The sequence below is a fragment of the Pempheris klunzingeri genome, chromosome 16, assembly GCF_042242105.1.
Source record: "Pempheris klunzingeri isolate RE-2024b chromosome 16, fPemKlu1.hap1, whole genome shotgun sequence".
Classification (NCBI taxonomy): domain Eukaryota; kingdom Metazoa; phylum Chordata; class Actinopteri; order Acropomatiformes; family Pempheridae; genus Pempheris; species Pempheris klunzingeri.
This window is the reverse complement of record NC_092027.1, coordinates 22,946,764-22,969,083: the sequence shown is the minus strand read 5'-3', so window position 1 is coordinate 22,969,083 and position 22,320 is coordinate 22,946,764. Positions and strand designations below refer to the sequence as shown.

The 22,320-nt window shown below is 44.4% G+C and overlaps 2 protein-coding genes across 5 annotated transcripts; one reads left to right on the top strand and one right to left on the bottom strand.

The window, feature by feature from the left end:
• Nucleotides 1-4,624: 4,624 nt before the first annotated feature.
• Nucleotides 4,625-17,606, bottom strand: LOC139215817 (homeobox-containing protein 1). 4 transcript variants are annotated; one of them, XM_070846848.1, is made up of 11 exons: nucleotides 17,421-17,606; nucleotides 16,357-16,468; nucleotides 14,634-15,060; nucleotides 14,236-14,321; nucleotides 12,959-13,069; nucleotides 11,485-11,709; nucleotides 10,379-10,535; nucleotides 8,887-8,969; nucleotides 8,018-8,113; nucleotides 7,733-7,851; nucleotides 4,625-6,558 (listed from the first exon to the last, which is right to left on the bottom strand). In XM_070846848.1, exons 2-11 carry the CDS (start codon nucleotides 16,436-16,438, stop codon nucleotides 6,409-6,411), a joined length of 1,536 nt encoding a protein of 511 aa, XP_070702949.1. In that variant the 5' UTR covers nucleotides 16,439-16,468; nucleotides 17,421-17,606; the 3' UTR covers nucleotides 4,625-6,408. The 4 variants fall into 4 exon arrangements, with proteins under 4 accessions (XP_070702949.1, XP_070702952.1, XP_070702951.1 ...); XM_070846851.1 differs by lacking the exon at nucleotides 11,485-11,709; XM_070846850.1 differs by lacking the exon at nucleotides 16,357-16,468.
• Nucleotides 17,607-20,287: 2,681 nt separating this feature from the next.
• LOC139215326 (gap junction beta-4 protein-like) lies at nucleotides 20,288-21,301 on the top strand. The gene is made up of 2 exons (XM_070846257.1): nucleotides 20,288-20,823; nucleotides 20,925-21,301. The coding sequence occupies exons 1-2, from the start codon at nucleotides 20,288-20,290 to the stop codon at nucleotides 21,196-21,198; spliced, it is 810 nt and encodes a 269-aa protein (XP_070702358.1). The 3' UTR covers nucleotides 21,199-21,301.
• Nucleotides 21,302-22,320: the final 1,019 nt, after the last annotated feature.

The window sequence follows — 22,320 nt, the reverse complement described above, 5'->3', positions numbered from 1 at the left end:
CACGTCGTGACATCAGAACGAGACGCCGTGAAATGTAAAATGCAGTTGTTTGGAGCTGTTGTCCGAGCATCCGGCCCCATCACACTGATAATGAGGAAGTGGAGCTTTTCATCTGCTGGATCCCACACCGCCCAGCTCCATTAGGCATTTAGAACACTGGGACAGTGCAAACACGAGGGGGCACAACAGGCCTTCTGACAATGATAGCATTATTTTCACATGATGCTAAGAGGCCTGCGTGTCCCCTCGGTTAGTTACAGTTTTATGATCCAAGCTATGTTAGTAAAGGTAAAGCATAGTGGTTTTTCTATGTTAGACTGTCCTCTGCTGCCTGTCTTTGTGTCGTATGACACAGTAATCATTCAGCATCGTCTGTATACATTCATGGTGCAGTGCTGTGTGATTGACACAAGCCTCTGATACAGAACGTTACATTCATTATTTGACTTTTGCTCTGAATATATGACGGGCTGCTGTCTCTCTCTGTTGGTTTTATGATGTCGGTGACTTAATTGCAATGATTTTTTGGTTACAGTGATTGTATGTGAATTCAACCTCGTAGCCTTAATTTTTTCAGTTCAGTTTTTATGATGTTTAGCAGGTGTGTGATTTTTTCCCCTGTATGATTCAGCTGTCGTGTGTGTGCTTACAGGGCAACCTGGTGTGTGGAACCAAGTATATATGTGTGTTTTTTCTAATGTGAGGTCAGGGTAAGAATTTACTTACAAAATCGTGTCGGTCAGTGCTCCATGTGTGTGGATTCTGGTCACGGTACCATGTCAGCTGAAGAAGAAGATGAGGCTCGTGACCACAGAGATGATGATGGAGAGGATGAGGATGACAGCTTCAGACCTCCTCGCCTTGAGGACCTGTCCTGGAGTTTCCACAATGAGGAGGGGCCGAAGAGGAGTTGTGAGGAAGGCCCCAGAGAAGAGGAGGAGGGCGATGAGGAGCTCACTCATTCTCTAAGAGGTGGGTTGGTGTCAGCCCTGTATGCAGGAGGAGGGAAACAGTCACAATCCGGTGGCTGGATTCTTCTTTGTAGCCTTGAGGGCTGCTGTTAGCGTCTAGCTAGCCAAGACAGTAACTATATTAGAATAAAATAAAGTTAAATAAATGTCAGGGTCACATGTAGTTCAACTGATTGGTTGCTGAAAGTCAATAAGGCGGGTCTTATCTAATATGTGCCTGTCATTGGAGATGACAAAGGGGGAAACAGAGAAGGAAGGAAGGAAGCACGATGCAGAGAAGTGACAAACTCCTTTAGTTGAGACTGTGACAGATGAACAATAACAATCACCTCTGAGGTCGTCAGCGTCCAGTCGTTGACATAAGATGAGTGGGGGGGGCAGATCCAGCTCATCCTTCATCCTTCTCAGGAGGCAGCAGCCGATGGGACTGTGGCCTGTTGGCAGCTGGTGCAGCCACAAGGGTCGGTGTTTATGACGTAGACGGAACAAGATATCACTTAATCACTTTAGCAAAGACACAGGAGGTAAGACCTGTCAGCGAACATATGGTTAACCTGTTCATTCATCTAAAACCACTCGTTTAACCGGCTCACTATTTTGTTCTCTGTTTTCTCTTCTTCTCATTTGCAGTTGTCTTTATGAGACACAGGTATGGAAATCGCTCCAGATTCTCAAAAACATCTTGCTGGTAATTAATTTCAGTAATTCACTCATTCCTGACTGTCGTCTCATTTTAGAGAGAAAACGACCAAATTCAGCGCTCGCATCCAGGGTTTCCATGACGACCAAGAAGAAACGCTCACTCCCGACAGGACCAGAAGGACGACTGTTTGAGTCGACGAAGTGAGTAAGCCCTCTAAGACTGTAAAGTAAGCTGTACTGACAGAAGGTTAAAGGTCACATGCTGTATGTTGATGATGTGAATATTAATGAGCTGGTTTGGATGTCAGGACTCCCGTGTCTCCATCCCAGGAGGATCCAGCACCACCTCTGCTCCAAACCAGCACAGTGGACAGTTAGAGGTGGTTTTACTCCATGTTTTTATCCAAGTCTCTAATTTATCAACACTTTTAAGTGCATTTAATATCAAAATAGCATTATTTATTTGGTTTGGGGTTAAAGTCAATAAACTGGAGTAAATGTAACACGATCCAGAGTCCCGAGACCCTTTCCACTCAGTGATGTTGGGTTAACACGATGCTTCTACAGTTCTGGATCCATTGCAGGCGTCACAATATTTGTTGAAATGCTCCCAAACAACTCCTCCACCAGGAGTCTGAGTTATCTGGAGAACCTTCAGATCAGATCTAAAGGGGGTTTAAGGACGGCCTCCATTCCCTGCAACTTCTCTATCGACACAAGTGCGTGGAGAGGTCAGTGAGGGCTGACAGGAAGTTTAGAAACCCCAGCTGCCATGTTGGATCTGTAGTGTAACTCACAGCTGTCAAACACAGCACGCACAGACAGACAGACAGACAGACAGACAGACAGACAGACAGACCACCACATGCAGCAGGTCATTCAAAACGTAAAGGCTGTGCAGCAGAGGTGTAACACCGATGACGAGGTCAGAAAGGTCCTTCATCCGCTGTTTCTACTGTCCAACTCACACAAGACGTATTCTGTCTCTGCGGTTCCACCTCGTCCCTTCTGGCTGTGCTGTCCCGACGGCCTGATGATGGACAGCAGGCTGAGACACGGCGACCGTGAGCGCTCCCAGTGAGTGAGTCCTCCCGTTTCTGCCTGTGAACTAACACGTCCATGTTGGGCCTCACCTGCTGATTCACACAAGGCTCAAGACAAACAGCTTAGTGGCAAATGTGTGAGCAAGAAGCCCAGAAAGAAACAAATTCACAGTAGTAACTGTGGAAAAGAGCAGAGAAACATGGGTCAATCAAAGAAGCTACTGAGATCATTCCTGACACTGACATGGAAGTAAAGTCTTTGACCATCTCTGCATTTCCTGTTGTTACACCCCGAGTTAATTCTTTTATAAATTTGGATACTTAGCAAATAAATTATCACCATGAACCCAACTGAGTTAAAGTTCCATCACAGTAACATTTACAATGAAGACCTCTTGCAGTAAAATCAAATCAGCTCATTTCATTCACGTGTATTTCACCGTCCTCCGTGGTAGTATGAAGCGCTCCACTGCAGAGGAAAGGGTCTGCAGAGCTCGGAGACGGGAATGAAAGGTCGAAATCCTCAAGACAAATCTGTGAACTTCTTGCCCCTTCAGTGCCAGAGTTAACTAGCTGACTGACTGAAGAAGAAATGAGAAATATTTTGCCGTAACCTTTCACTCCTTCCTTTAACGCCGTCTCTTTGTTCGGGTCAGCCTGCACCTCTGGCCTGAGTACAGCGTGTGATCACGTTTGACTCTTACAAGCCGGGGTCATGGTCTCTTTCCTTAGTAACCACACTTCTGTCAGTTATGTTTCCACCACAGTGCATGACATGAGCTACTAGCACTCTGTGAACATTAAGAAGTGCAGTCATTTGTTTTGTCAACTTGTATAAATTGTGAATATATTGCAAATCTCATCAGGTAGATATTAATTCAAATGTGCCCTATGAGCTGATTCATGTCTGATACAGCACAAACCACATTTTCTTGTTTTTTTAGTTCCATTTTTTACACCCAGTCATTTAGTCAATCAACTATAAGTAGAGCAGGAAGATATACACCACATGTGCTCACACAATACTGGCAGTAGTCCTGAGATCAGCACTGAATCCATTAGAAACATGACGCTTTCACTTATTTGGTCTAGCATTCAATTATATAGTGATGATTATTTAAGATTAAGTGTGGTATTAAAATATATTAAAAGATATATATATATATACACTTTTTTTTTTAACACACTTAGTGTAAAAACAAAGTGGTAAACAGTTTGTGATAGGTATAAAAAGTTTTGGAACTGGTCCAGTGGATCGCCTCAGCTGGCAGTCACCAACGAGCTTCCATGGCTTTAATATAATGAGTGGGGAGTATGGGACAACATTACAGAAAGGATCCCTGCAGAGATGGACCGGTAGGATCCTTTTTGCTTAGCTGGAAACAGCTGTTGTAGTGCTAAGCTCAAAGCCACCAGACCCCAGTGACAAAAAACTGTGATTTTACCTTGTAGAACAAACCGCTGCCTTAGTCACTTACACGGTTTGTTTGACTTTGGTGTTTTGAAGAAATTGCTCAGATGCAAACTCATGTGTTAAAACACCAAAGTCACAGTAACTGAACTAGTGACTCGCATGTTCTTCAGAGTAAAAGCACCGTTTCTGTGCCTCCTCTGTAGGGATCCTCTCTGTGACCGTGTCAGACACTTTAATAACAACCTGAGCCTGTCGGTGGCAAAAACCAGGCAGTTAGTGAACGTACTTAGACGAGTGAGGTTGCCCCAAAGGATGACATCATGCTGACGGAGACGACCTACTGGACTAATTCCAAAACTTTTTGTACCAACCAGTCATGGTGAATTCAAAATATGTAGAAATATGGCCCAAGTTTAAAAAGATTAACATACATTCACTGAATTATTCTAACGTGTTTCAGACATTTCAAGTTTCATCATCTTGACGCCAGCTGCATGTCTCTATATCAAACCTTACACTGGAAAAAACAAATCAAGACATATCACAGCCGTGGTTTACAATTTTATTGTATTATTGTTTTCTCGTCGTCAGATAAAAGCAGATAGAGAGGAGCGTAATAATCAGAAACGGCGTGCAGCTTTGGGGTTCCTGTCCAAAACCGGACGAGAGAACTGTCTGAGGTGAGTACACATTAACAATGCAGGGCAGGCCCCGCTGTCATAAATGCTACATAACACTGTCCGCGTCATAAACAGTCACAATGCAGCCGCCGCCTGTTTCAGGACGGTCAGCCTGTAACGCGTTCATGACGCAGAGCTATTCTGAGGTAAGCTAGAGTTGGCTAGTGTTGTACTGAGCAAATAAACACCTATGTACTGTTTATCTATAGTGTCGTGACTGTCACGTCCTGTTCCTGTGAGCACAGGTTACTCTGTAGCTCATCTCTACCTTGGCATAGCTTTGGCATTAGGAGGTAACATGGTATCGCCCCGTCGGGGGCCGGTTGAGAACAAGCGTCTTTGTCCATTTCATGAACGTATGGGGAGTAACTCCCAAGGCCTTGGGCCAGTAAATATGAGGGACTACGTAATGCAGAGTTTAAGTCAGCGATTCATATTTCAAGTTTGACAAATAACAGTTTCCATATAGTGCTAATGTAATTTGAAGGAAAGCACCCACAGATGTGTAGATTCAGGGTTATGTACATGTCTAATGCAGGTACAGTCTTTAACTCCCCTCTTTCAATTATAGTGAGATCCACTTTGAAGTGCAGCTTTGCAAGCTTAAGCTTTAGCTTATTCCAATAGGAGAGAAGGTGCTTGTAGCATGTAGAACGACGCGTTATGGTTTTTGATCACACTGGTTTTAGCGTTCTTTCAAACGTTAAAAAACAAAACAAACAAAAAAAAAAAACAGCGGAGTAGATGTATGGAACTGGTCTAGCTTCACGGGCTGAGTTGAGGATTGAGGATGGACTACAAAAATGACCAAACAGCAGCATCCAGTATAACAAAGTAGACAGATGACAAAGAGGTACGATGATATCCTGTCCTAGGCTTGTTTTGCTAATATAAAAAGGTATAAATAACACATCCTGTTTTGGTTAAACACAGTTAAGATGCGGATATTCAAGATGAAGAAAACAAAGTAAGTTAAGACAACTCTTCACTGTCCTTATCCACCATTTCTTGGGATTACCTGAGATTCCAGTTGTCCCTCAGGGCTTTACGGATTCGATAGCAACAGCACTTGTTGATTGAGTCAGTCGACTGATTGAGGTTAAGAGTCGTATGGACCAGATGGAGTCAAAGACATTCGAGCGAGCGGGGGGGGGGGGCTTTTCGTGCCACCATAAACTAGATCCTTGACGCCGTATTTTATCCCTCCGCCCCAAAACGCACCTGACCTGCAGGCTCAGCACATTCACGTCACCACAGTCAACCAAACGACCACTCTTTGAAAAGGCTAAAAGAAGGCATGTAGCAAAGAAAGAGAAAAGGCTTAGCTTAAAATGGGCGAGGTATCCTTTACATAGTTCTCCCTCTAAGGAATTTAGGCTTTTTAATACCATCTTGGAATGCACTATATATTGAGATATATATATATATATATATGTGTATGTATTGTATACTGTATATTGCCGTTAATATAAGCAGGATTACTGTTGATAAATACAGTGGCCTCCTTACCATCAGAGGCACCTCAGAGAGCTTCAGCACCCTTCTCCCTTTGATTTTTGGGTGTCATAGGCCCCAAAGGCCCTACATGGGTGGAGGAGGAGACCTATTTCATCTGGTTAAAATTCAAATATGATGATCAGGAAGTCCGCCGGCTGTGGTCACTCTTCATCCACAGTCTCCCTTTTTGAATCCTCCTCTTTCTGATCCAGGACCTGAGGGGTGGGGCTCGGCAGGGCTGCCACCTCTGTGGTAGCCAATGAGGAGGCGTCTTGTTGGTCAACAATCCTGAGGGAAGAGGTCTCTGTGTCCTGTGGAAAAGGTATGGATGGATAAGTATAAAGAGGGCTCCCTCTTGCCTGTATATCAGCTGGGGCTCATCACACTTTATTGTCCCTACGAGTAATTTTGCTTTCCGACAATTTAGCCTGTTGAAGACAAATCCAGGTTTATTTCCACTCTGTGGAAACTTCATGTTCCGTTTGTTTACGTGTGTGAGGACGACTTTCATTGCGGTTTTACAGTCTTCTCTCCCGAATTATTCTGACAATGAACTCAAGTAACTTCACTTTGATGGCCAACCAGAAATACTCAAACCATTTGAGGAGCTACAGCAATATATATATATCATACATTCAAAACATAGAAACATTTTCCTTGACCCAGTATGATTTGAAATTACAATGTTAGCTCAAAGAAAAAGCCAGCAGGTCTCAGGGCAGCAACTTCCCATGCTCACTTTTGGTGATTTGAAATGATTTGTGTAAAATGCATGTGTTAAGCAGGTTGTAAGAGGCTCACCCAGCTTCTCCCTATATAAGTTGTTTGGCATGAGTCCTTCTTTCCTCCAAATCTCTCCAACAGAGGTGCTGAGTTCAAAGTTAGCAAAACCCATAGTCACATCACATCTGCATGCCAGGTTCAAATCTACCAGACTTTTCCTTTAAGGCTGGTGAGGCTGCTGGTGAGGCCTGCCTCTATTTGTCAGTGACCTCTGAGGGTGCTAACATGCTAACATACACGTGCGGAGAAGACACGACGCCAGCGATAACACAGGCAGACGCTTTTCAGAACACCTTCACCTGACACACTGACGACTGCTAAGTGTTATGGCTGCTAACAGACCTTTCTCATGGCACACATTATGACTGATAGCATTTATTATGGCTTCATTCTACACACGTGTGCAGTGCCAGGGCCATGCCATCTCACTGGCGTGGCTTATTGGCACACCGAAATAGAACTGAGCCGCCATTGTCACACAATGATGTCTGCTGTGAGATAATCTATCACACAGTCCAACAGCTATTCTGTAGTGATAATACTGATTGTGTGTTTCCCTGTAAACCCCACACGCAGGGAGGGGTTGTATTTTAGATGCTATAACTATCTGAACATGTGCGGATATCTTAACTACCATTATCACAGCCAATGAGTTCTACTGTGGTTGTTGGAAGCTGGAAAAGCGGCACAAAGCTGACTTGCCTGCTCTGAGAACCGATGGTTCACCTGATCGGCGAACTCGTGCATCTCTCCCTCCTCACCGTTAGAGTGGCAGCTTGGACTTGGCACCTCGATTCCATGGCTTTCCAAAATGGCAGCTTCTGATTGTGTTAGACAGGAGAGCGGAGGTGAGAGATGGAAATATAAACGCCCATGAACATTTTCCACACATGGAGACGACCTGAAAACAAGGCTTTGTTTCTAAGCTCATGAAAAAGTTTTGGAGGTACACGGAGAGCGACCGCATGAAAGCCATCAAGTCCTCACCGATATTTGCTCTTCTCTTCATCTCCTTCCGACGGTTGGCGAACCAGTTGTAGACCTTCAATGCCGTCACGCGTTCAAACTCCGATAACTTACAACCTGGGTGATGAAACACACATCTCTCATTTATAGCACCAGCTAATACGGCACGACAGAATGAATGAATCTACACTGTATATCTAAAAAAAAGAGCTATAAAACACTTTAAAAATGTGAAACTTTCACTTACACTAAACAAAGTCTTTTTTAAAAAAGGTTTTCGAGGCTTTTCTCTGCTCAACAACAACTATGACCCGTGTGTGTGTCTTCTTAATGTTAATCTATAAGTACCGTCCGCAAAACCATGGAACGCATTAAGTGGTGATTTTTGCACACCATTAAAACCCTGGCTCATTAGGCAGACTTCTGCATGGTATATACTACATTTGTTTAAATGACGCTTCACACTAAATATGATTAAAATCTATTTTGTGATAATATGCAAATGAATGCTGAAACTAGTAACCCATCATTTACTGTCCTTCTAATCAGTCTTTTAGCCCAGTCTTTGCCCTTCCTGCCCCCGGAGGCCCACTGCCCTGCATGTTTTAGACATTTCCCTTCTCCAACACACCTGTTTCACATGATCAGCTGGTCATCAGGCTCTGAAAAAGCCTGTAAACGACCCGTTCCTTTGAATCAGGTGTGTTGGAGCAGGGGCCTCCGTGGCAGGTTTGTGAAACACTGCTTTAGTCCATAAAATGTAGGAAAAAAGTGACAAGCGTCTAAAGGTCCAAAAGCCCAGCCAGATGCAATTTACAGTGACATTTAAGAAGCTGGAAACAACACGTTTGGCATCTGTGACAGGAAATGTTACAAACCCTCTTTAGTACCTGGTTTCTGAATGACAGAGTTACAGGCGTTGGCGATCTCCTCCCGCTTTGCTTCATCGGGGTACTGGTTCTCCATGAAGAAACTGTAAGAGACAAACATCCACAGTATTGGAAACCGTTAAATCATACTGCGTCGAGGGCTCCCCATTTATTAGAGGATGGCACCGGTCTGAGCGGTGCTCGTTACGCCCCAATTTTACACCTCATCAACTTTGAGTCTTTGTATTGAACCGGGGGAGGGTAAGGACAGTATTTATACAGCTGAGGAGCGTCAGGAGAGCTCCTCACTGGAAAGGAATAGATTAATGGATGCATTAAGTGGATTAATTTCTGCGATTCAAGCATTGCATGCTTAAATCTCTTCCTAGGCCTATAAATATGACGATTCTCCAGTAGAAAACTGAAATTTATATATCCGGATAAAACCAAACTTTTTCCTCTTTCCTCTCCAAATTTCTCTCACTTGTGTCCTGCTCTCTTTTGTATCCCTCTGAGGCTGAAAAAGAATCGTTCTCTCACATTACAAAACACACAGGAATCAATTTCTTCCAGCCCTCTCCTCCTCTGAGTTGCCCTATCTTGTCCACTCTGTCACACACACACACACACACACACACACACACACACACACACTCCACATCATCTTCACCTCTACTGTACCGTCCTTGGGTCTAAACTAGCTCATAAGGATCAGCACTGCAGTAGAATTGCGTAATCCGGGGGCACTGCTGGTGAGTGTTGTCTGAGGGCCTGTGTGCTCTTATTACTGTGAGTGCCCAGATGCAGGCTGCACCTATACTTACAGCAACCATGTAATAGAGAAATCAATTGCACACAGCGTACAGGACTGTACAGGAGCGCCTGCTCCTCTTTCTCTGCCTTCGTCTGAGTTACTGAGAAGACTGTCTGGGACAAATATGTCACAGAGAAGCAGAGACATAATGCATCTAATAAAGAACAGCATGGTTAACGGTGACTTCCTGCTTCTAGCGAGGAGTTCAACAATAAAAGGTACTTCAGGGCCTCTTGCCCTGAGAAGGTGTTTATATTAGCGAGCGCCTCAGGCGACGCCGCATTCCTATCGTGTGTGAATGACAGTCCACGACTTGATGGTTGAACCAGTGCTGACGTGTTCAAACTCATCTGAAGCCAGACACGTCTGCAGACCTCGGTGGCTCTCATTCAGCTTTTTTTATAGTTCCAAAAAACTAAAAACATCTGATGTGACCAACTGCTTTTTGGAGCTGGAACAATAATCAAACTGCAACTACTTTGATAATCGGTGAATTGTTGAAGTAATTTTCAAGCAAAAACTCAAAACATTCATTGGGTCAAACTTGTAAAACTTGTGAGGATTTGCTCACTTTGTCTTATGTGACTTTACGCTGAATATATTTGGGTTTTAAAGCATTGGGTCGAACAAAATCAATAACAGATATTGTGACTAGGAAACAATAGGATGTTTCCCAGACCTGCACTTTGACTTGCTCACCTCTCCATGATTGATTGGCACTCCTTCCTCCAGGTGAACCTGCTTCCTCTGCGCAGCCTCAGAGGCCCGCCCACCATCCCTGCTCTGTCCCCAGCCATGATCCCTGTCCTCCAGTCAGGTTCCTCCTTCACCAAAGACCGCATCGATAAAGTGGCCCCTGAGGAGGAGAGCACATGCAGCTATTTAACTGTTGACTGTCAGACAGAGATCGTGTTTAGGCTCTGACGCTCCAGCTGAGCAAAAGCCGGACCATAAGTCACTCACTGCTACAACATAACCAGTTTCATGAAAACTCACCACTGTTCAGTTTTAACATTTGTACTTACGCTACAAGTTAACTGACGGTATTTAAAATATGGTTGCGCAGTTTCACACTGTCCACCATTCAGCTGACGTGGGAGAGAAGCACACTTACTATTGACAGACACTATGACCTACCACACTGAGTTTATTAAAGAAGAGAAGGTAATGTCTGCCATCTTATTAGAACTAAGTAGATAGGCCAGAAATTAGTGTTTGTAATTACTCCAACCTTCCCCAGGGGGGTGGAAATTCAGTATACCAGTATCTGTACTCTACACTACAACTGTATCAGGTTAGAGTTTCTGCAGGGTTCACCAAAGCTACATTTTAAACGTTTTTAATATCACACTGACACAATTTAAGTACCTTTTTCAGTCCTACCGTGTAAAGTATGGTGGAAAGCTTCTTTACTTCCCAGCACTATGTATAAATAATTCCTCATGTTAATTAACCCAGCCAGACGCCACTAAGTAGCAGAAAATGGATGGATGGATGGATGCTTTACAAGACTTATAAAGAAATGCAGATACTCTGTTACGTGGTGAATCCTGTTTTCACTAAGTTACAGTGCAGCTCCTGCTCTACGATACGGCGGTGAAGTCACGAGAATCCTAACAGTACAGAACTGCTTCATCTTTAGCATTAGGGGTACCGTCTGTCACTTGAGGCTGTTGAAGTGCATCCCAAGCTGACAAAGTAGCTACGGGGTAAATGGCATGCAGGTCAGCTGATGTCCTGTGGTGAGCTGCTGAGGCCGAGGGGGGGCGGGGGCAGGGTGGGTGGGTGGGGGGTAGCGCGGTTACCTGGCTGGGTCTGGGCGGCCGCGGCAGCAGCAGTGTACCACGGCAGCAAGTGCATCAGCAGCTCTCTCTGCCTGCTCCACACTGGGTTGGGGTTGAGGTTGGTGTTGGGGTTGGGGAGGATGTTGGGGAGGCTGCCGCTTGCCCCTGCTACCGTCCCGTCTCTGTCCCCTCCCCTGGCCCTGGGCATGGGACTCACGCTGTGCTGGCTTTCACTCCACCTCAGCCCTTCAGTCGGGACAAAACCAACGGTCAGGCAGGCCACAGCCAGGGATCAGATTATAGACACCAGTTTGGGCTTATGTCATTGGAAATTGAGCGTTAACTGGTTTAACTGGTACACTCCTGTACACCTGCCTGTCAGTTTGCAGTCATGATCAATTTAAAACAATCATAGGTTTAATGATGCAGTCCAATGATTCTGCCAATTGAAAGTCAATTTCACTAACAGCACTACTATGTTTTGGATTCATGTCGAGCAGGTCAGTAGGAGCCTGAATCAGAAGCAAAGCATTGTGGCCACTGAGGAAATTAGTCATTGTTAGTATTGCTGTTAATAATCTGTTTGTTAGCCATGTAGGAATGAAAACCAGCACCAGAGTACCTCCAGCATCAGGGCTGAGAACTACAGAGGAGCTACGGCAAAGCTTGGGTGGATGGGGAAAGAAATAAAGCATTAAGATGCAGGGAGACAGCAGGGGCAGCGCGGGGTCCATCGGCAGCTTTGTTTGTTTCTTAGAAACCCATCGTGTGACACTGTAACACATTTTGACAGGTTTTATTGTGAATGCATGCTGTCTGACACACACCAGTAAAGGCTCTGGGCACCTTTGCAGCAGCGGTTACTCGTTTGGTGCGTTGCAGCTGTTTAAAACCATACCAATTTCTGTCTCCCTGTATCCTAGGACATGGAGAGGTCACCGCCAACCCAAGCTGTTACTCTAGCCTGTACAGACAAACCGCATTCACCCACTAAAGTTTCAATTCCAAACCAGAAGCCTTAATATTGATTAGCATCTCCTGTGACAGCACTACCTTTATCATTTGTCTTTCCTCTGAAATTATAGATTTGTCTCATGTCCTTGCTTGACCTCGCAGCCCTCGAGGACCAGGATGGAGTTAGCGTGAGGAATTGTGTGGGTTTACCATGCAGGGCGAAGAAGGGTGGGGGGTAAAGAGGGGGAGGCAGATGGAGGGGGAAGATTAGCGAGCAGTGGTTCACATTCATGAAAAACAAAAAAATATTCTTTGTCATGCACGCTTTCCTTTTTACATGAACTAATCTGTAATCTATTATCATTAACCTGACTTTCACCCTGGAGGCCCTGACCTGCACTTTCATTGTCCTGTACCTAATGTTCGTCATCACTGTGATGATCCTCTGCTCTGTAATTGTCAAAGTCTACACTGCACTTCAAACACATCCCTGGTGTTTCTCGTCTCTCCCCTGCAGCCTTCAACCTGCCCCACGTCTCACCTGGGTTATTTCTCTCCAGCAGGTACCAGCGGTAGAAAGCTCTGCGCTTGGAGTCGCTCATCTCCAGGCCTTGCTGCAGCAGCCACTGGGAGATGTAGCTCTGGCTGATGCCTGTGTGCCAGAGGCAACGCATGTTATCTTAACACATTAAAAGGCATTGATTTATTTCACGGTGCACCAACAGCATCTGTACTATTGAGATGGGCTGGAAGCCAGATCTGAAACACTCCTGTTAAGCAAATGAATCCATTGCGATATCAATACTTTAATTAAAAGACATTTAATTTGGTGCAACACGTTCTCAGGAAAGGCAGGAAAATCATTTAGTCATGTGAACATGCTGCTACATGTTGTTTTGTTTTTTTTTTTACTAGGCCACAAGCCCTTCTCTACCTCGTAATAAGTAGGTTTCAACCTACCTAATAGTGACTGCTGTGTTCTTTGTCATTATAATATTCAATAACCCAGTTTCAAAAGTCCACTAACAGGCGCTGCGTGTCTAGCCTAGTTGAGTTATATCACCATTTTTATTGCTAATGTTCTTTCTGTCTGTTATGTTCTTGATCAATAGATGCTTCTTTTAGGCTATAAAATATCTGAAAATTGGGAAAAATTCCAATCAGTTTTCCCAGAACCCAAGAAGACATTAAAATTTTTGGTTTTGTCTAAACTCTGAGATTTTACATTGAAAATGATAGAAGGACAGAGGAAAAGCAGCGTATTCTCATCAGCATTTGAGAAGCTGGAACCAGTAAATGTTTGAATGACTTTAAAGTTTAAAGAGGAATTCAACTATTGATCAACTATCAAAACTGCTGCTGATGAATCCTCTGTTCATCAACCTATAAATTCATCACTTCAGTGGGCCGGGTGTTTTCCCGATCCTTATTATCCACGACTCTGAATCCATTTACAAATTCCAAAAATGTGTTTGTGTAAGTCCGTCTTTTGGGCACATATTGAATTTAATAACTTTAGCAATTAGCTTTACAAGGCAAAGGTGAAGTATTTTGTGAACACAATGTATGCCAGGAGCCACAGACCAGAGTTAGCGAGGCGCAGCGCTGAACTCTGACATGAGCAAATGAGCTGGGTGACGAACCCACTCTGCACTACTTCACTAAACTTCAGCCAACTCCGACCAGAGGAAGAAAATAAATCATTCATTTCAGCACTAGTTATAACTGCCCTGTGGTGCCATTTGACGTGCGTCCTTGTAGCTGTTTCATAAGCTGTAATTACTTTGTGAAAGCCTCGCAGACAAAGCAGCAGAGTACCTGTAACTTGGCCTACGATTGCCTGAGAGATCCTGCGATTGTTGAGGAACGTTTTGATCTCTTCCTTCACCAGGTTGCTGTCTCTCCTGTAAAAGCAACACAAAACCCCATCATGGCATTAGAACTATTACACGGTGGTTAAAACACCAGCCTTTGCTCTGACTAACCTTATTCACTGGTTCTTCTCTTTTCTCAGCCATCCCTAAACACCTGACCTGAATTAACTCCACTAAATTCTGGAGAATAAGCCTGCACCTCTGGGGAGAGAAGCTGTCATTATCTGATGTTATAATAGTCTCTCTTTGTCTCTACCATTCTTTTGGTCTCCCTCTCCAACTCGTCCTCGCCCAGCTCTCTGATAACACTAAGCTCCTCTGACCTCCCTCCTCCCTGCTCACCTCATGTACTCCTCCACCTTCTCCTCCAGGTCCCACTCCTCCTCTCCCATCATGTCGTAGCTGAACGACCGCTGAACTGCTACACTGGGAGGGTAGAGGGGGGGTGGCGAGGCCTCGTAGCTATTGCTGGGGGACAGAGCGGCGCCGTCGAGGCCGGAGGTCTGCGTGGTGGCCGAGGCTAGGGAGAGCGAGGAGGATGAGGATGAGGACGAGGACGGGGCTGGAGCAGCTGTGGTGGGGGTGTTGTTGGATGGGGCGGGGTGAGAGTCACAGTGTGACGGGCGGTGGTCTGGGTCGAGCCTCTCCAGGGACTCCAAAGCATGGATGATCTGAGGTTTGGTCATGCCGGAGAGACGCAGGCGCTGCAGGAGATCAATCTGTTCGATGGTGTAGCGTGGCTCCACCTCACAGCACTCCATCCTGGCATCTGCATGCACAATGTGAGGGTGCACAGTTTATCAAAGTGAACCTGAGACTGACATTTTGAATGAAATACAAGACCGATTTCGTAAGTGAATATGAACCAACTGTAGCCCTATTAATACACCAAAGGTCTGCATGCTTAGGCTGATTTCTCACCAGTTAAACAGCACCTCAAGACTTCACAAAGTGTTACCAAGACATATACTGCTATATTTATCTTTTCTCAGCACCTTTGATAGACCTTAAATTTAGACAATATGCTGTAAACTCTTTTAGAAGCTGCAGGCAAACTGATAAATGATGAAAGGATTATTAATAGATGAAAACCCAAATAAAAAAAGACGTGGAAAACTGAAATCAAACACTCCGCCTCCTTTGTTGGGGTTCATTAATCCTGAATGGAACACTTTGAATGCTAAATAGTTTTAGTTAAGCTAATGCAAACTTCAAGTAAATACGAGACTGGTTTATAAAACTAAACTTAGGGAAAAAGGCAGACTGCATTCTCCTCTGAAGAACCCTTGGGTCATGCAAACTTTTGGCACCCTTTCAAACACTTGGCACAGACACTTGGGGCTAACCTTGCTCTGTTTGTCCAGGGTGGAATTAAAGTAAGATCACCCTGGCATGCATAACCCAACATCGGGTCCACTCAGCCTTGTCATATCCATCCATCCATCTTTTCACTCTCTATACCTGCCCGTCCCGTGCAGGGTCTAGAATTCCTTTCCATTTCATTCTCAGTTATTTGTACAGACAACAGTGTGAAGATCACATTAAACTCCTTTAGAATGACATGACCTTGCTTACTTGTAAAAGGTAGACACCTGAGACAAAACTACTTTGTTGAACCCACTCTTGAATTCGGCATAGTTATGAATTTAAGAGTTTACACGTCAACACTTATTACATAAATACACAGAGGTGAGCTACAACAAGCAGAGACAACAACCTTTAAAAAGTTGATGTTGTTAAAAAGGATGCATGCCGAATTTACCAGAAAGACTCGATGTGTTATAAGATGCCTCAAGTCCAATACTATCACATGTGTACATTTGCTGACAAGCTGGAAAACTCAGTTTGCGAGAATTTCTATATAGAATTCGGCGTCATTTTTTTTTTTTTTTTTTTTCCCCTCTACAGGACAGGGGCACCGATGAGGGCTGTAGTACTTTAGGTCCACCACATCTACAACACTGGCATTTTGGGTTTTTACTGTGCAAAAGTAAGAGATTTCTAACTAAGCAGGATGCTGGATTTGGCTTAAAAAGTAAGTGTCCCGTCACCGAGGTTATCTTACCTGATGGAGGGGGTGACACAGACAGGCGCCCCGGGAGTGGTTCAGAGCGAGGGGTCGCAGCGGGGACACACCACTGTCGCATGGCTCAGCGGAGTTCAGCTCGGCTGGACCTCTACGGAGTCACACGGGAGACTTGCTGCAGTGTGTTGCGGTTAAGCTGCCTCTATTAGCATGCTGGCAAACCTACAACAGCAGATGACTCGCTAGCGGGCTATGGTGGCTAAGCTAACGCCGTCAACTCTGGTTGGTTCCCCTGAGCACCAGCCTCCATCGATTAGCTGCTCGCTACCTTGTGAAGTTACACAGTGTGAGGCGGGTAGACAGCGGAAGTAATGCAATATAACCGTCACAGTAATGTCCCTGCACACAATGTCCCGTTTCTGAAAGTTGTGCTTTCTCTAACAACAACAATGATGATAACAATAATAATAATAAAAACGATAACTATAACAATAAAATGCGTACTTAACTTAAAATCATTCCAAAACATCTACCTATAGCAGAGTTAGGCTGGGATAGAAACCTACAGATATTTCCCTATCCATATCATAATGTTACAAGACCCTAACTTGAAGCACATTTCTTAAAGCTGTTCATTTACAGTAGGTGGACTGGCATGCGGAGCCACCAGACAGTATCTAAGTAATTGGGGTAAACTGGGCTAATGCTAATTTTAACACATGTTACCACTGATTAGAAGAAATTCACTTCTGTCGCATTCTTTTTTTTTTTTTTTTTGAAGCTTAAGACCTAAGTGTACAGTGTGCTTTTATTGTGAAGGATACCGGACGCGTTAGCATCGAGTGTGGCTAACTGGACTCGACAGTGTCGTCTGGGCTAACAAGTTATCTAAAACTTGCACACCGGCGGTTACAGTGACAGAGCGCCAGACAGGCTGTCGTGCACAAAACCACTACAATCATACGTGGCAGCAAGAAAACATTTGACGTGTTGGGTCGAGAGGCTAGGACGTAGCCAGCTGCTAACGACTTAGCCTGCTAAGCTAGCTGAGTTAGCTGGTGGCTAGCACCGGATAGTCCCACCGCGGAGCACCTCTCTCTTACCTCCCGTTGCTGTGGAGAGACAGCAGCAGCCGGCTGGACGGAGAGGGAAGACAGTGGAAACTGAGGAGAAAGTGGCCGTCCGGACAACCCCACTAAACTAAGTAGCCCCTTGGTCCGGGGCTGACGGTGGATAAGCGGGCAGAGGGTGAACGGTGCGGGGTCATATTGACTTTCAGCTATGCAGTGGGGAAATAGTGTATGCAAATGTGGGGAGTCTGTCTCAATTTATGACCTCTCACCCGATACCGCTGTCAAGCTAGCGAGAATTACAATTATGATTTCCGGTCATACTGTACCAGCAAAAACTGAACTAAACTTTAACACCAAAATGTTACATTTTAGCACATTATTTGGAGGTTAAAACACAAACATTGCCCACACACGTATCTAGTTTACAAAGCATTAGTGATACTCTATTTTATTTTATTTTTTTACCATTTAAAGACTTTTAATTTGGTTAGCTAAAGAAGAAATATGTCACCTAATGTGTCTGCCTTGACGCAGCACCACCCAACATATTGGTGCGTTTGTCTGCAGAAATAACATTCACTTCTCATTTGCAAGCATTTACTGAAGTCAGATGATAAGATAGTAAAGAACAAAAGCATTTATAATTGGCAATAATAATAATAATAATGTTGGACCTAACATCTCTCTGTATTCCCACAGCCTGATGAGATGCTCAGGAATCTCTCACAGTTTTTTGTTTATTACCAAATATCTTGTGCTGGATCAGATCACACTTGATCACTGATGAAACGGCATGAACGAAACTGTCTAAAAACAGCAATTCCTCTCATTAAGCATCATTATTATTCATATTCTGCTAAGTCCTTCTGTAGGTTAAGGGTTGTCTGTGCCGCTAATAGTTCTGTATGTGGATTTAAAGCACCATTGCATTTCAGTGTGGTCACCATGCGTCCACCTCCAGAGGTGGTTTGGCCAGTCAGATCACAGTTCACCAAGCATATTTTAATACAAGGTGTAAAGGGGTCCCCTGCCATACAGCTGAACGATATCACGGTTGAGGAGGAACAGCCTTTCAAGGTTCACTGTACTGGAGAGAGTGAGCACTGACAGCTGGATAATCTGATATACCTCGATGTGATTGTCCAGCTTCACACAGACAATGTCCCAACCCAAAGGAGCATTTGAGTCTGACTGATGCAGCGGTTTATTTCCTCCTCCTCGGTGATTGAGTGTTTGATACTGAGGTGGTTGTAGATATTCATTCATTCAACTCTGACGGACCACAGCAGTATAATTATGAGCCTGTTAGGCGTCCAAGAGACACAATCATTTACAACAATGAAATGAAAATGTAGCATGACCGCTCAGACTCACCACCATCTACTACTGCAGCAGACAGCGACTTGCTTTTATTACGTCATATGATGTGTTTTGGGGGAAAAAAACAGCATTTTTAGGAGCTTTGCTGAAAACGGCCACCTTCTCCTCTGAATTTCCGCCCTTATGTCTTGTAAAACATATTAAATCCTGCATTACCATTTAATATTGTCATTTTCAGACAAGGTTAAGTATAAATGTCAGAAAACAATTAACCTGTAAGTTGCTCTCTAATAAGAGAGCAGTCCCCAGTAAAATAATGTTATACACACACACACACACACACACACACACAGACAACAGTCCATCATAAATTCATCCAAAATAAAATAAATCCCCTGATCTTCACTCCCACAGATGGTGGGAGGACATGAAGACCGCTGAGTGGGGTTTTGCAGCCCACAAGGATTTGCAAGCTTTACTTGTACCTTCAACATGTTGTTACCAGTGCAAGTTAGCTGCATAGCAGTGGTTGACAGCAAGGTGGATACAGGTTTTCAGTGGGAGGGACCGTCAGCCTGCTGAGGGGCTGATGGAGGTCCCCTGGAACCCTTTTTTACGAGTATGAAACTCCCTCTGCTGGTCTTAATTAGTGTAATCAATACTTACACACTTTTTTCCCCTGTACCTTCCATGCAGTATGTAGCCAATTAGGACATACTTATTCATCTTAACATTGCACCTTGAACTTCCGCCTCCTCCTCCGCATAGAGTCGTAGCAGTTCCTTAACTTACTGTTGAAAAAACAGTTGCCTTGGAGATACTGAACACTATTCACCAAGCTAGCCAGAGATGCACGTACTAGTGATGCATTAGACGTTTAGGCAGCAAAACTAAAACCTGTTCATATAAACTTGAAAGGACAGAGGGAATTCTCAGTGGATGCAGAATCAAAGTCCTACCTTCTGCATGCAGTCAGTAAATTAGGGTTAGGGTTAGGGCTCCTTCAAAGTGACTGACAGAGTGACCCTACTCTTCCCCTGATATTTTAAATTAGAACCATGGCAAACACAGACTCTTATTTTTGAAATAAATAGTCCAATCTATAAAAACAGCATAAGACAAGTTGGGTGCTTTTAAATAGAGCCCCCGCGAATAAACTAACAAAGTTATGGAACCTTGGAATGATAGAATAAAGCACCTGTGGGCTATGATAAAAAAAGTAGACCCTCAGAGGGATGAGGGTTAAATGTCTGACGTTTAAAATGCACGAACTCGTAGCAGCTCATGTGTGAGTTTTTATCTATCAATCTCTCTGACTCTCTCCTGCCTGTTAATCAATGTGTTTGCATTCATCGACTCCAGCGGTGCCTGTAGCAGAGGAATGAGTCTGTGTTTGCTTTGCTCGATACTCTTCCCTCCCCTTCAGCCGGTGCCAAGAAGGCAGTAGTGACAAGTACTGTGTTAAAACGCCTTTGTGCCAGAGAGCTCAGTTCAGTTTGTGCTCGAGCCACCTGCATTTGAGCGCTCAGCGGTGCCTGCCACATTTTAGCTGTTTCTCTTTGTCTGAAAAAGACACCATGAACTGGGCCTTCCTTCAGGGCCTCCTTTCTGGGGTGAACAAGTACTCCACGGCGTTCGGTCGCATCTGGCTCGCCATCGTTTTCATCTTCAGGCTCCTGGTCTTCCTGGTGGCCTGTGAGAAGGTCTGGGGCGATGAGCAGAAGGACTTTGATTGCAACACCCGGCAGCCCGGTTGTCAAAATGTCTGCTACGACTACTACTTCCCTATCTCTCACACCCGCCTGTGGGCTCTCCAGCTGATCTTTGTCACCTGCCCGTCTCTTCTCGTGACGCTGCATGTGTCCTACCGAAAAGATCGTGAGCGCAAACACCGGCTGAAGCACGGAGAAGAGTGCGCCCCCCTGTATGATAACACGGGGAAGAAGCGAGGGGGTCTTTGGTGGACCTACTTCTTCAGTCTGATGTTTAAGTTAACGGTGGACGCCGTGTTCGTCTTCCTGCTGTTCTTCATCTACAAGGCCGCGTTCTTCCCGCCGTTGGTGAAATGCACAGAAGAGCCATGTCCCAACGTGGTGGACTGCTACATTGCAAGGTAAGGGTACCTTCAAGGCTCTAAATGGCTAAATATCCTCTAACATCAACACCTGAACATTAATCTCCTTTATCTTCTTCTGCCACATGTGTGACCCTCAGGCCCACAGAGAAGAAAATATTCACCGTCTTCATGGTGGCGACCAGCTTTGTGTGCATCTTCCTCACTCTTTGTGAGATCCTCTACCTGTGTGGAAAGAGGCTCTGGGAGTGCTGCAGTGGAGGACCCCGCTCGGCAAGAGAAAACTCCTTCATGATGACCAGGACTCCTCTGACTGGGAAGGAGAACTCGGCGTACAACGAGGCTGTCCTGGAGAAGGCCAAGATGGCCGACGGAGAAGCTTCGGCCCCAGCATACAGCATAGCGGTGTCCTGAGAGACCTGCTCAATGTTAAAGAGTTTGTCTTGTGTTTTTAAAGAAAATGTTGTTTACAAAGGTCATGTCTGTATTCTTGTGTTTTTGTCCCTCAGTACTGTTGAGCTGAACATATACGTATTCTTTGTAAAGGCCACAGTCATATAAAATATCTGACATATACACTAAGGCTGATTTACTGTACATTGAATATTATATGATTGTTGCGTGATATTATTTTATTATCTGTATGGCCACGAGATAACATTTCTTTACTTATTCTGACATGTGAGAGCTGCAGTGTGTGTGTACAAGCTGAAAGTGAGGCAAAACGCTGTATGAGCACACATAACGTCATGAATTTAACCGCTACATGAAGATTATATTTTCTAAAATAAACAATCATTCTCTAAAATCTGTTTTGCCACACATTCTTTTATCTCTGTGCAAAGGGCGTTGAAAACCCTGTGTATTTAATTGGTTGCCTGCATATCATTCATTTTCTTAAATGAGAGCTTGGTCAAATGTGTTTTTGTCACAAATATTTGAATAAGCCTACAACAGACAGGGCAGGTACAAATGGGTGCGGTAGTATAGAGTAAGCTGAGCCAATAGATGGTGGGTTGTTCAAATGTAATCAGAACTCAAGAACTCAAACTTCTTGGGTACAAAATGATCCACACGTGGTGCCCGACGGGAGTGACATTATTGACAGAAGTTGATAAAATCACCGCTCCTGCACTGAGTTTCAGACCAGCGCGTTGACAACTGACCACATCCTGCATTCCTTCTGGAGGCCGAGAGTAGATTTGTGAAGAACAGTGTCATAAAACTCAGTGTACCGATGAGGCAGTGACTGTAGCACATTCTCACCTGAGAAAATGAACAAGCAAACACTTTCCGTATCTCAGGTGTATCTAGTGCCAACAGTTCCAGAGTGCTTATGCAAACAACTGTTAGGTGTTGGCCTTGTTTAATCCTGATTAATCAAAAGCTAGAAAGGGGCATATCTCCACAGTTCCCTAATGGTACTGATACCAAGTCACCTGTCAAGGAACGTGGTGATCAGAGAAGACAAACACCTAAATGAGGTCTACTAAGGTCTACTTGCTATTCATTGTACCGTATCACCCTTAGTAATTT